The sequence below is a fragment of the Oculina patagonica genome, chromosome 1 (assembly GCF_052425735.1).
Source record: "Oculina patagonica isolate OP01 chromosome 1, crgOcupat, whole genome shotgun sequence".
NCBI classification, from domain to species: Eukaryota; Metazoa; Cnidaria; class Anthozoa; order Scleractinia; family Oculinidae; genus Oculina; species Oculina patagonica.
Window position 1 is genome coordinate 14,306,759 of NC_135758.1, and position 15,452 is coordinate 14,322,210.

At 39.0% G+C, this 15,452-nt stretch overlaps 1 protein-coding gene across 1 annotated transcript; it reads left to right on the top strand.

Annotated features, from left to right (window-relative positions):
• The first annotated feature begins 11,007 nt into the window (after positions 1-11,007).
• On the top strand, positions 11,008-15,403 carry LOC144658173 (uromodulin-like). Its single transcript, XM_078518531.1, has 3 exons — positions 11,008-11,085; positions 13,726-13,909; positions 14,499-15,403. Exons 2-3 carry the CDS (start codon positions 13,881-13,883, stop codon positions 14,710-14,712), a joined length of 243 nt encoding a protein of 80 aa, XP_078374657.1. The 5' UTR covers positions 11,008-11,085; positions 13,726-13,880; the 3' UTR covers positions 14,713-15,403.
• The last annotated feature ends 49 nt before the right edge of the window (positions 15,404-15,452 follow it).

The window sequence follows — 15,452 nt, forward strand, 5'->3', positions numbered from 1 at the left end:
GGCCTCCTGAAATCGCTAGAAAATCATTTAAAACTGCTCACTTCGAGAAATGTATCAATTTATACCGATAAAAATAAGATGACCCACTCCCTTGTGTAGATCAAAACTATATAACCCACCCCTTTTCGAGGGCTCAAAAACTGATGACCCACCCCCTTTCTGCTCCGGCAACCCCCCCCCCCCCCCTCTACTTATTGACCAGTCCCTAACATCGCCGCATTTCGATAAGGCTGCATTCATTATGTATGCTACAGGGGGGGACAGAGGATTTTTTTTTTCAGCGGCCCATTTTTTTATATCCCCCCCAAGGCCCATACAAAATTTTAAAATCCCCCCAAGCAATCAGCCGAAAAATAAATACCCCCCCCCCCCCTCCTTCCTCTCAACAAATATCAAAATAAATATCTGTATACCTTTGTCTTACTAATTTTTGCGAGTAGTAATTTTCGCGATTTCAAAATAATCGCGAAATTTACACACGCGAAAATTAATAGCGTATTGTTAAGTAAAAGTTAATAAAAATGTTAAATGTTTAGAACTTTAACAACTTTCTACCCTTGAAGTATTCTTCCGTCTTGTTTTCGACAAGCACCCTTCCTCTGATTACTGTTCTTCAGCTTGTAAATTGGCCAAAACCTCTTTAGTACAGTCAACAAAGTTTACATTTGGAGGTTCCTTGTAGTTACATTGAGCCAGACCTTTGTATATTCCCAGTAGTTCCATAGTCTTAAACGACTGATCAGTAAAACCCTGACAAAATCGCGAAATTTAATACACTTTTGCTCTAATTTTTCTTGCAATCGCGAAAATTAATACTGGCGAAATTCGGCTCCCGAATTTTCGCAAAATTAAGTACACGCGAAAATTAGTAAGAATAAGGTAATAGTACACTACTTATATTATGTTTGAAATTTCAAGAGACATGTTTTATAAGAACATCAAGAGTGCTTTGACTGTTTATGTCATACCTATGCGAGCCAGTCTAAGTAGCGCGAATTAGGTATAGATAGCCTGCTAGCTCGAGTACCAGTACTACCGGGAGTATTGACAGGAACCTGTGTTTCACTGTCACTCTCGTTGACAAAAGCAACAACCTGGCCTCATCATCACTCTCACTATCACACTCATCCACGGATTCATCTCCGCTGTTGGCCTGTTGCCATCCTCTTCACCCTCGTTTTCTGGCCGTTCAGCATCATTCCTCTTAAGTGCGACATATGCCACTATTCTCCTTATCTTATCATTTTTCTGAGGTTGCATTAAATGGTTCCATTTTAGATGTTTTACTTTCTATACTGTATCGAAACATTACATCTACAGGCCAGGCACACTACTTAAAAAACTTCAAAATAGGTACTATAGTCAATCAGAATAATAAAGGTACCCTTGTTGCCTACAATTCTTGAAAGAAGCTGCTGTCCTTATCATTTCTTTTTTCACTTTTTAAAACTATTACAAAAGCTAGACAGAATCTTACAAAAAATAAGCATCCCCCCAGGAGATATTTAAACAATTTTCATATCCCCCCTTTTTTTGCTCTAAAAATTTGAGAACCCCCCCCTAAAATCCTCTGCCCCCCCCTGTAGGATACATAATAAATGCAGCCTAAGTGGCAGCTCGACAAATGAGCTGAAATATCCGAGTTGCACTCAGAGAGCAACACATGGCTCTCCTCATTCCTACTAGATCCACACGGAGTCTGTAATATCCCGTGAAGAGAGCAATTGGATGCAATAGCTGCCATTTCGTGCAGAAAGGACGCGCAAGGATTTTCTCGAAATTAAACAAAATCGCGGACATTCAATGGTCGGTTTAAATTAAATTAGATTGAAACAAACAAGTAAGTTTGCAAAAACAAACATTGAGTTATCCCAATTATTTGTATTTTATGTCTACAATGCTTCAAAGGCTTTTAATGCTTATAAGATAATTGTAGAACTTGCTTTGCCTCATTGCAGTCCGATAGTTTTCACAAAACACTGTTCTAATATGCGAACAAAACTTGTGCGACGCAAATCAGGGATTTCCCTTGTTTCCACAAGACCAGACTGGAATGTAATTTTTTCGAATAAATCCCTCCGAAAAAAAGCCAAGCAATTAAAAACCCTTTTGTGTATAAAAAAACATCCTTAGAAGATTGCAATTTTTTTTAAAGGTTTTGCAAAATTTTGTTCCGGGGCCGACAGGGGTTTGATAAATAAGGCTTTAATTGAATTAGACTGAAACGAACGGGTGTCGGTAAAACGCCGACTCGGGGTCGGGGTCGGGGTCGGGGCCGGAGCCGGGGCCGGGGTCGGGGTCAATTTTTTTATTTTTTTTAAAAAAAAACCCACCGATTCAAAAAAAAAAATACAAAGTTTATATTGGCGTATGGAAAATTTCGAGTCGGAAAAAGCATTTCCTTCACAAAATAGCCGGAAATTTTGATCGTTATAAGTTCAAAAGTATAAAAGAAGAAATTTGTGGTCTAACAGGCGACAGGTGAAATTCTCTATTAAACAGTTTGGCGTATAGAATGTGCTGCCGACTTCTTTCTGAGCGTTATCTCCTCGATAACATAGCATGAACTTTTTCAAGTTTAAATCAAATTGTACACTGATGCGTTTGTGTAGCAAGAGAAAATTAATTCAGGTTTATATCGTTAAAATAAAGCCGCCTTTCGTATCCAAAAAATATTTATAAGGAAGCAATATTGTTTTGTTTAGACAGCGAAGCTCGCATTAACATGTCTCGCAATCTTTAAGTTTATAAATTCTGTTATTGTTTTAAATATAAGTGGAGGTATCTAGCCATTTCTCCAATTTGCGTGACTGAAATGCGGAAAGAAATTTTAATTAAAATTGATCTTAATGTACACATCGATTTCGACGCAAATGGTGAGTTCTATCCTGCCCGCCTTTCGTCGCTCTCGCTTACTACACACACCATACAATCTTCGTTTGCTGTTCAAATTCGATCCAGTCGATCCAGCAATTGACGTCTGTGCAAAAGTTTAAAAAGCTGGCTTTATGTCTCGATTGTTGAGGAATTTTCGTGACTGAAACATGTAACAACAAACCGCCCGACATGCGAGTTTCTCTGTCAAAACAGACCGCTCTACTTCTTTGAAAATACTTCTTTGGATATGAAAGGCAGCTTTAATTTTTATTACTCAAAAACATATACAATTTAATTTACACCTGAAACAGTTCATGCCCACCAAATTCTACTACAAAAATCTGCCGCGCATGTTTAAAAATAAACAGATTTAGAATATTTGCGAGACAACGTCTACGCGAGTTTCTCTTGAATTCTCTGTTTATACCTAATTTGTTTCAGTGGGACTGAAAACCGAAGAGCCTTTCAAAACAAAATCTATTTAATCGGGCGTGGCCGATTTAAGGTTTACCCTTTGGTCGTCCTAGAGCGTAGTCTCCTGGCGCGGCCAAAAAGACGGGGATAGCTCGGGGTTGCTACAAAACCGCTACGGGTGACGCATACCGCAATGGTTTTCATTTTAGTTTTGACAGGAAATCGTTGCAGGCACACTTGGTCGACTTTTGGGTTAATGTGTAATCAGGTTGTGTTTTTTTGCTTCGGCGGAAGGACAGAGAAAAAAGCTTACGGTGCAAAGTACAGTATGGGGCCCAGTTCTCGGCCACTTTTGACGTAACTTGTATTTCTTACCTCAGAAGAACCGCAGGAACTTGAAATTTCTCCCAGAGCTAGCTACATTATTCAGCTTTTTGGTGTAAAGCTATCGACCGGTCAAAAATTAATTTGCCCGAGCAATAATAAAAATAAAAGCTCCATTTGTGGGCCCAGTTCTCGGCCACCTCGGCCCAGTTCTCGGCCACTTTTGACGTAAACTTGTATTTCTTACCTCAGAAGAACCGCAGGAACTTGAAATTTCTCCCAGAGCTAGCTACATTATTCAGCTTTTTGGTGTAAAGCTATCGACCGGTCAAAAATTAATTTGCCCGAGCAATAATAAAAATAAAAGCTCCATTTGTGGGCCCAGTTCTCGGCCACCTTGGCCCAGTTCTCGGCCACTTTTGACGTAAACTTGTATTTCTTACCTCAGAAGAACCGCAGGAACTTGAAATTTCTCCCAGAGCTAGCTACATTATTCAGCTTTTTGGTGTAAAGCTATCGACCGGTCAAAAATTAATTTGCCCGAGCAATAATAAAAATAAAAGCTCCATTTGTGGGCCCAGTTCTCGGCTACCTTGGCCCAGTTCTCGGCCACTTTTGACGTAAACTTGTATTTCTTACCTCAGAAGAACCGCAGGAACTTGAAATTTCTCCCAGAGCTAGCTACATTATTCAGCTTTTTGGTGTAAAGCTATCGACCGGTCAAAAATTAATTTGCCCGAGCAATAATAAAAATAAAAGCTCCATTTGTGGGCCCAGTTCTCGGCCACCTTGGCCCAGTTCTCGGCCACTTTTGACGTAAACTTGTATTTCTTACCTCAGAAGAACCGCAGGAACTTGAAATTTCTCCCAGAGCTAGCTACATTATTCAGCTTTTTGGTGTAAAGCTATCGACCGGTCAAAAATTAATTTGCCCGAGCAATAATAAAAATAAAAGCTCCATTTGTGGGCCCAGTTCTCGGCCACCTTGGCCCAGTTCTCAGCCACTAAAAAGCTTGTGCGTAATTATCTGTAAAAAAATGCTCAATTAATTTTCACAGTCATAAAATCACTCTGTAAACTTATTTATACTATATCGATCCCAAATTATTTTTATGATGCTTTGTTTTACTTTAGAAAAGAAGGATTTTAACGCGCCTAGTTGCCTATGTGCAGGTTCTGGCAAAACCGCATTGTGTGACCCGTGCATTTAGATGGTTTATTTTGCAGTGAAAAGGTCTTGAAATATTTAGGTGTTGTAGAAATAATAGACAAGACAAGAGTCAGCTCAAAACTTAGAGATAAGATTGAACTTTATTTTTAAAACATTTATTTCTTTCATTCTGGCAGCAGCAGATGAAATTAAATTAAAAACCAAGCGCTAAGCTGTGATAGCGAGCAGGGTGGCCGAGAACTGGCAAATACGCAAACGTCGCAAGAAAAAATTTCGAAGTATATTAAGACCAAAAAATACAACGGTTCAACGAAAAGTTAACTAAAGCAGAAAGCTGAATTATTCTACGTTTCACATGCCAAAAATTAGCTCGTATGGTGGGGGCTTTTGGATAAAATACGAATTTAACAACATCCATGAATTTGGAGCCGTAAACAAACAACTACCTCCGCGTAAACTCGACGTGTGAGCTTTCTATATCGAATTGAACGATCAAACTCAAGATACTTAAAGCACATGAATCAGTCTATCGTTTGAAGGAAATACCTTTTCTTTTTGATTCAACTGGAGCGTGAAAAAACGCGTTAAACACAAAGTGGCCGAGAACTGGACCCGGCCGAGAACTGGGCCGATATATTCACCATTGTGAAATTGCACTTACTTTGACAAGTTAAAGTTATTTTTGTAAATGAAAAAGGTAACGTCATTGATGTCACGCAGTGTTTTTTTAGCAAACTAGATGGTTTGCTGGTTTCTGACTATGAATGGGGGTGTGATCTTGCGGTATATTTTTTGAGCCTGACTCCGCCGTAAAACTTTTTTTTTTATTTAGGAAGAACTGTGTCGATTTTCATTTCGAACAATTGGTCGTCAAGTCGTTTGTCACAAAGAGTAGAATGTTTGTACAGCATGTTTTGGAATTATTTTAGATTTGGTTAGTAAGACGCTTCTGAAGACCTGAGCAAAACATTGGGAATGTACAGTATTAATAGGAACTTGTTTGAACAAGTTGGATAAAGGTATCAACTGAAAAAATGGAATTCAAAATGAGAACTTGGATTTTGTTGTAATTAAATTTTATCGCGGATTGGATGCATAATATCACGGCTTTGAAAGTCTTCAAATAATTAGAAAGGTTCCTTTCTTCCTTTTGATCTTATTGTTATTTTCATGTATTGATTATTCGAAAGTGGTTTTCGTTGATACGAAAAAAAAACGGGTTTTCACTGAATTGCTTGAAGTATTTTTAGACGTGATAATATTGGCTTTTAAATCAAATTACATTGTGCACGAAATATTTGTTATTCTTTTGTCTTGAAACTTTGAGGAAATTGAAATTTTTGTTTGACAGTAGTGTATGAAAGGCATTTTATAGAACTGAATAAAAAATAAGAAACATTGATAAAGGTTATTTCAAAGATTTATTTTGCCTGATTTTGAAGGGTTTCAGGAGTTTTAAAGAGTGCTGGTAAACGGCTGTATGTTGTTTGTGATTACGGATCTTATTTAGTTTCGAACGCTCTAATTTTTGAAAGGTTAAAACAGGTTAAAACCGGGCGGTTTCATGAGTTTTTTGGGTAGAAAGGTACGGTGGTGGTAAAAAAAAAATGTTTAGAAAGGAATGACTGTAGTAGCACGTAAGTCGGAGGTTTGCGTGAGTCACGGGGTATAGTATGCGTGAGCTGGATTTCCGGCGTCATAACGGCATGTTTTGTTTACTGAAAGATACACTCGACGTTTAGTTAGCTTAGTCGGCTTGGGAAACTATTTTAAAAATGAATGTTGTAATAGTTAATTAATAGTAATCTAGAATTAACCCACGCTCGATTGGAGTCTGTTCTGGATTCGCGCTACCTTTTCGCCGCGAAGGAATTTTGTAAAATTTCGCTAGTGGAAAGAGGTACTGTAAGAACAGTATCAATAACTCAAAGGAGGAACTTCTTTGTAGCCCTGAATTAAGACGTATGATAAAATTTTAGAATAAGAAACTTTCGATATATGGTTTTCATATTGTTTTTGTCAATTTCCTTTTGTGGCAGATTTTTTGAGAATCAGCTTTTCTTTCGTGTGATGACAGACACAGGACAGAACGAGAGGTGGATGAGAAAGATGCCGAAGATGAATAGGCACCGAAAAACGACAAGAACCGTCAAGGACTTATCTTTAGAGGGCGGGGAGTTTTGGCATACTGTATTTCGAGGACTGGACTGGACTAGTAAAACGCGGACTAGTAAAACGCAGACTTGTAAAACGCGGACTAGTATAACGCGGACTAGTAAAACGCGGACTTGTAAAAGGCGGACTAGTAAAACGCGGACTAGTAAAACGCGGACTTGTAAAACGAGGACTAGTAAAACGCGGACTTGTAAAACGCGGACTTGTAAAACGAGGGCTTGTTAAGCACGGACTTGTAGAACGCGGACACTAAACGGAAACTAAACGGTTTAGCGAGCGAAACAATTTGTGTTTGAAGCTCTTGTGTGTTTCTTCGACGGCATATTTCTAGCTTTTTTGAGCACTCTATGAGGCCCTGCCAGGGGGGGTTCCCGTGTCGCTTGTCTAAATTTAAAAATGTGCCGTGTCGCTGTTTTATCGCTCTTTATGTCGCTGTCGGTAATTAAATTGAAGGAAAATTGCTTGTCCTTGTCGGAATTTAAGTTTTTCCTAAAGGGTTGTCGTTTGTCGCGATTTTATTAGTATGCTGTCGCTACTTTTTGGGCCATGTCGCTTGTCGGAATTTACCCTGGCAGGGCCTCCTCTATGGTCTGTTTTAGCGTGGAGATGTTTTTGCAGTATAGCACATGTTCGTTCTGCAAACCCCTACTAAAACAACGGGATTGATGCTATGAGTTGTGTGCATATGTTTCTTTCTTTCCACTACTTGACGTCTGTTGAGTGCAGTCGTTTGTATTGCTCGCACGAGGTAGAACGGGGCCCGTCCAGAAATCAACAGTCAATCGTAAATAAAGGTGACGGGCCTACACGACTCCTACGTTCGTGACATTGGAATATTTGCCGTTAAATGTTTAAGTTCGGTCTTTCGACCTTATTTGCTTCTGACTTCTTTCTGAGGGTACTGTTTTAATTTGGGGGCAGTATGCGGTAAATAAAGGTGACGGGCCTACACGACTCCTACGTTCGTGACATTAGAACATTTGCCGTTATATATTCAAATTCGGTCTTTCGACCTTATTTGCTTCTGACTTCTTTCTGAGGTTACTGTTTTTTTGAGACATTATGTATTGAAGAGAGCCGTAAGATGATTGTGGCCAAGGAATTCGAAGTGTCTAGAGGCGTTTTACAAGTCCGCGTTTTACTAGTCCAGTCCAGTCTACAAGTTAAAGACACATCAAGACCACCCCACTGTGAATTGCCATAGCACAGACAAAATTATAGTCAATATCTTATGTGTTTTTAAGAGAATTACATAAGAACCAAGGCATGTCTTGTCTTGCCTTACATTGACATGCAATAATTTGGAAATACTAAGCTCGTAACAGTTTAAGACAGAATCCATCAGGAATTTGAGTAACATTAATTTTAGTTACGCAAAAATTGAGCACCAGAATAATTTAAATCCTTGTGTTCTTTCATACCTTGTTAAAGGCTTGACATGTGATAACACCAACATAACACCAACAACAGTTCTTTATCAGTGGGGATTGAAGAAAAAAATGGAAACATCATCACACAGTTGACCCCCATGCAAAAACACTCCAGGATGTCACGGGACTGTTTGGTGTCCGTCTGCCAATTTCTAACTTCAAATTCCAATGTTAAATTCACATTAAATTTTCAATATTTCTTAGTTGTCTAAATTTTACTAATTCTTTTAAAAAAAACTATCACCTGCCAAACATCCCCAAAAATCACTCAAAAAATTACAAAATACCGCAATACATAGATACATGGGATGAGTGAAGTTTCCTTGTATTCCTTGAAACACCAACAAGATATTTCCGTTTAAGGTGGCTGATAATGGGTTTCAGTATTTCCCAGTCCTTATACTTTGGTTCAGTACTAAAAGCCTTCATCAATTGCTATTACAGTAATGGTATGAAACAAATGTTCAATCATTCATCAACAAGTTGTGATCATTTTCTTGACAATAGTAGTTCCCCGGTAAACAGTTGTAGTACTGTCCCATCAAAGTGCAATGCCTGGAAAATACCGAAAAGCACACGACCGTCAGGTGAAACCGCACCTTACAGTATTACCAATACACTGCACTTTGCTAAGTCAAACTTTACATTGTCTAGTCGTCTACTTCAATCGTTTATTTGTATTGTGTGAGATACATTTATAAATTGAAACCATCATGTCATTAAGTAATAATGCAATCTCGACAACGTTCTAGATATTATATTATGCACACTAATACAGCTCATGCAAGCCATGTGACTTACACAAACACAGTCGGACTGAGTGCTACTTAAGTAACTGCTTCGTGGTTTCTGCTGTACTGAACCCTGCCTTTCAAGGCAAAGCGCCCGATTTTAAGCTTCTCAAGCTTCTCAATGTTCTTGTTTTTTATGAATCACAAGGTGGTTCTGTTGATCAACAAAATGCAAAATGAGCAAAGAACGGCTAACATTCAAGTTATGCTGACGCATTCTCGTTCCCAGAGCCTTCCGTTTCTTTTGGTCACGTGGTCGGCGAAACGAAGGGCTCTGGTAACACTGACTACCGGATGTCGTAAAATCCACGACATCCGGTAGCACATGCCCACTGCATAAATGTTCGTCTGCGCCTGCTCAGTAAAAGAAAGTGGAAGGCTGGGGCTGACTGAGACGAGAAGAAAGCGAATTTTAAAGAAGATACGACATTTGAGTTTGGCGTTCGAAAGAGCTGTACAGCAATCCTTGCTACAATTGTCGGAGGACATCAAGAAACAAGGAATGGAACAGGAAGACGGCAGATAGAAAAGTTAGAATCCAGAGGAATTTTAGTCATAGTGTTTAAACACGGAGTCGAGGATATCATCAGCTGATAACATTCCGACGGTTGATGATACTGTGAAATTTATTTATGGCCATGCGGAGGTATTGTAGAAAATTCAGAGCTAAAAAAGCGGCCGAGCGATGAGGTATCATTCTATTGAGCGGCGGTAAGAAATATCACATTGAATTTCAAAGTCTTCATGTATTCATGAACTCCATTTAGTGTGTATATCTTGTATAAGCTAAGTTGATAGTGCAGATGTTTGCAATATTTTAATGCAATAAAAAGTACAACCGAGTTACACCTTACAAAAGATGTACTTGTCATTTGTTCATAAACAAAGGTCTGCTTCGTGAATACGTTATTCCAACAAACTCCCAGTGTTATTCGGTCTTTTTCCGGTAACATTTTCAAACTTACCCGCTACATCTTCAATTGTTTCGATGACCGGAAGTATAACGAAAATTGCGTAGAAGCGTTTCATTTTTTACCTAATTACGCATGCAGTTTTTATCAGCCAATCAAAAAAATCATATTTTTTACCGTTACCAGGGCCACTACGTCATGTCATTTAAAAAAATACGCGTGGCCCTGGGGAAGAGGATGATGCTGACGAGGAAGTATTGCACCCGCTTTTAGTGTTTGGTGATAGCGGTTTGTTGTAACAAACAATACGGATCGAAATCCGCCAATTACAGCCCACCAGCATGACTTTTTGACCTTGTGGGTGAAACCAACAAGGGTATCCGTCGGTTTTGATTGGCTCATTTCAAAAAGCACGTCGACAGTATGAGAGCACTGTATAGTGCTATCTTTTACAGATTCGAGTGAAAATAAAGTCTATGTATGTATGTATATGTATGTCGAAAGATGGACGTTGAAAGATAGCTATGCACGTAACATTGAAAGCGGGTGTATATTATCGATTACAGAGAAGTAGACAAAGTAGGCTAAACTGTATCAAGAGAATAAGGGTCCCCTTAGCCTCTCTTGACTGTATGTTAAAGTTAAATTTTACCTCTCGCATATAAGGATCAAGATTTGTGGCGAATTTGTAAAGGAAATGCTTTTTTTCGACTCGAAATGCCCCACACGATAATATCAACTTTGTATTTTTTTTTCTGAATCAGAGATTTAAAAAAAAAAATAAAATAAAAAAAATGACCCCGACCCCGACCCCGACCCCGACCCCGGCCCCGAGTCGGCGTTTTACCGACACCCGAAAACGAACAAGTCAGTCTTGCGGCAAAACAAACACTGTCTTATCGCAGCGTGGGAAATGAAAACAGCTTCTCTACAGCCACAAACAAAAAGAAAGCTTTTACATAGAAGCCTAAAGAATCTTATCGCCCGGCCAGGTAAGAAGGAAGTAATTGCTTTCGAAAACGTTTTTAGACCGGCAAATTGTTTGCCGTAAACAGATGTTCCGTGACAACACGGGCTTATGCCGAAATTTGCATATTGATCGAAAGTGATATATTTATTGCTATGAGCGTTGAAAATACCGAGAAATCGGCTAAAACGGTTGGAACTGAGAAAGAAAAATATTTTCCATTTACAGTCTGACTTCTAGCAGTATTTAACACATCTCCAAATATTTACGGTTCTGGAATTGGTTTATCGGTCGCTCAAGCGTTTTCTTTGTTTTGGATCAAAATGGCGAATATTTGGGAAATTCGTGGAGCTCTGTACGGCGCGCAGTAAAGAGTGCCCACAAATTTTATTTCATACTTTTCTATAATGGTGTTAGTACTTTTGAGTTACAATAGACACGATTCTAGATCAGGTCCCACATTCGAGAAAATGGCTTTCAACTACAGGCATGTCGCGTTTTGCACATTCCGGAGTTTGTTGGGAGTCAAATTAAAAAATTCATAACTTAACGAAACTTAAATAGATTTCAATTATTAAACCTCTACACTATCGAGGGAAAATGAAACTTCAATATGTAAAATAATCAGCTCGTTGCATTGAGTAATAATGTTTTGGCAGTGACCGTCATTTATAGCAAGTTTACGGAGTCTCCAATGGCGAATTGCATGGTTTTGAGGTGACTTTGAAAATCGCCTCGCAAAAAATATAAAATATCGAATTGTTCTAAATAAATGTGATATTTGTTACTGGGATATAATTGTCGACTTTCACTGAAAAAATCAGGGAAATCGGTAAAGGTCCGAAAAGTGCCTTATCCGCTGTAACACGGACGCCCTCTTAAATGTTAACTGGAATAAGCCAGTTCTCTTGAGTCACTGACTTCACTGTAGCTACTGTTGTTTCGAGCATGATACACAGGAAAAAAAAATTCCCGACGAGAATCGAGCCCGTGACCTTCCGCACAACAAAACTGAACTTATGTCCCTAAAACTTTCAATTGTCACTGAGTACAAGTTGTGAAGAGCTGCAGACACAAACGCCGTCCGCTTGACAATTTTACCAACGTATTTGTTTTAAACAATCAAAGGCACATATAAGATAGGGGTTCGCGGTCAATCATAGTGATCTGTCTATAGATACTTACTTACGAATAGAGTTCTAGACGAATAGAGTTATTCTCCTGAAATACATGCGCGGCATTGTAAATATAATACATTTCGCAAAGTAATAAGTAACATTTCAAAATGTAGAATTGTCATTTGATTGTTAAGCTTAAAAGCATTTCAGTGCATGGCACAACAAGCAACTATTGAGATCAACCGACACCCAAGGCAATAATTGAGTGAGTTATCCCAAGAGATTTACGGTAAACGATTTTTAAATAAGCGCGGGGTACTTTTTAAAGAGCTTTCTTTTCGGTGACTGAGTGAGAGGTGGCACATGATGAGATCACTGCACTCATATTTGTTTCAGAAATATATCGAGTGAACGAATTTGGAAAAATTAAATCTTCCTCCCTTTTGCACCGCTTTGAGGAGCAACAAGTTCATACGGCTAATTGTTGCCCTTATTTTGGATATTTTATACGGTTGGGCGCTCTTTACAACATTGAGAAAATACAGATATATTTTCAGTCAAAAAAACTTTATGAAATTTTGAATGCACGGCGTTTAGTGTCTCGCCATAGTGTATCTTTGAACGAAATATTAATTTTATCTGTTGATTTTGCACACATGTGGCAGATTTTTTCTAAGTTTCACACGGTCTCCAGGAAAACTCTTTCTTAAATTAGCGAAGTTTTATGCGACGTCTACATTCACTAAACTGCAAGTAGTCGCTAAAAAAAATCAATCTCGTGCCAGATATTCTACATGTGTAGAATAAACTCTTGTTGCTGCGCGATCAAAATGTTTAGAGTAAGTGTTGTTTAGTTTGGAAATGAAGATCTCTACATACAATAAAATAAACCTTTTTGCATATGAGTGTAACTCAAATCTTATTAAAACAAGGACAATTAGCCCTCCAGGATATCGTGCAAAATATCATCAAATGAAGCATAGCGTATGTGGTGTGTTGTGAAATGAAATGACATATGTAAGTCAAGAGTTTATTAACCGGGATTTGAAAGAAAATGAAACTGGGATTCCTGTCAATGATCCAAAGGACGTGTGTTGTTTTTTTCATCATTTTTACTCACGGTAAGTAAAAGTCCTTTTTGATAGCATGTTCTCGGCGTAGGAAGACCTCTCGACGGAGGAAATTAAACTGCAGTTTAAGAGTAGAAAGGAAAGGTAGCAAAGGAAAGCGGGTAACAAGATATTAGTAGCATACCGCAGAGTAATCCATGTCTCATCTTGCCCCAAAGTTGTGTGGTTAAAAAACATGGAGATATACTGGTAAGAGCATGCGACTGTTGTGCGGAAGGTCACGGGCTCGATTCTCGTCGGGAATTTTTTTTTTCCTGTGTATCATGCTCGAAACAACAGAAAGTTACATTTTTCTCAACCTGTTTGTTTATTAACCTAACCGCACGTTTGACTAACCAGCCTGGTTTTGCATTAGGGTCATTGTAAAAAATAATCAGGGATTTAAACGAAACTTTTGTGACAAACTATTTCTTACAGAGGCTTGGGGCGAGTCCAATCCATGTTTCTCGAGCCAGGTTCTCGCGGGCGATGAAAGAAGCGTGACATTGGTTCAAGAGTTTTACTACAAGTGCGATGATCGTCTCAGAAAGGACTGGTATCGTTTTATCAACAGCAACGGAATACCCATAAAGATGGCGACACAGTGGGTATCAGTAAGCAGGTCAACTAAACTATGTGTTTGTAATAATTTTAACTGAAGGGTTTAGTCGTGCATACTCAAGCAATTTTGATTGATACAAACTTGTCTTATGGTAACCGTTTTAACTTGGTAGAACGAAGGTGACGGATGTGGCAGACGCGATAGTGAAATGGTTAGTGCCCAGGCCTCCGGAGCGAGCGGTCCGGGTTCGAGCACTGACCGGGCATTGTGTTGTGTTCTTAGGCAAGATACTTTAGACTCATAGTGCCTCTCTCAACCCACGTGCATAAATGGGTAAATGCAAATTAATGCTGGGGGAGGTAACCCTTCGATGGACTAGCATCCTATCCAAGGGGAGTAGAAATACTCCTAGTCGCTAAGAGCCACGGAAACCGGGATAACCACCTTTCGGTTGGTTATTTCCTTTAGTAAATGAATATTTTGTCAGGATACTTTCAGCAAAAAAAGTTGAGAGTTTGGTATTCTTGAAATTTGTCGGGACAATAGACAAGGATCATTTAAAGAAGCTTGACCTAGCCACTTAAAACCTGAACAGCCATGGCTCAAGTGAAGTTACAGCCCAACTGACTGTTTACTTATTAACCTACAGGTGTGGGACATATTCCACAGTCTGGTTAAATACCCAGCATCCTTCAGCGGATCAAGGTATCATCACTTGTGAAGTATGTGCCAATATTGCTAACATCACTGTCGACTGTCCCTGGCCCTGGACCATCAGAGTAAAAAACTGCGGCGATTATTTCGTGTACGAGTTGCCTCCAACACCTTATTGTCCAATGGGATATTGCACCACTAGTATATAAAAGATGTGATAAGAGGCAGTCTTGTTTTACGGACATTACCCTACCTCAAAGAAACGACAAAGAGGAAAACACCAAAATCAGTTTGTCTTCAACTGACATTTTGTAACACAGAAAAAACACAAGTTGTCATTTGTAGTGCGACGCTGACCGTAATATGAGGATGAATAACTCGTAGATAGGTTTTGCCTTCTCAAAAGTTTACCACATCCATGTTTAGAGATATCAGTAGAGGCAACGATAAGACTGGATACATTTTAAAAAAACCCCTGGAAGCTAATGAGAGGTTAAAGCGGTGTGTGGAACAGAAGTACAAAGAGCCAGCTAATGGACAGTTTGATGACTGTACCAAGCGGACATAACACGAAGGCAGCAGAGATGATGACCGAGAGTTATTTCGCTTCACCTCTGTTTCAAAACGAGTCTATGTGCAAAAATGAGTTTCACCTACAGGTCCATTTTCATGCAAATCAAGCTCATTTTCATTTGAATGGTTTTGCACGTAATATCGTTTCGAAACAGTGACAAAGGGTAACTCGGAAATGGCCAATATCCCAATTTCGATATTTTTAAATTCAGCCTAAAACAATAGACATCACTTCGAGGCTTTGAAATAACCACAAACTCTATAGTTAATTCTCAAGAGCCTTCCACCGAGGATTATCTTTTTTAGGTTGAATTTTAATATATGTGATATTATAACCCACCCATTTATTTTTGAGCGCGCTCATTGGACAAAACGC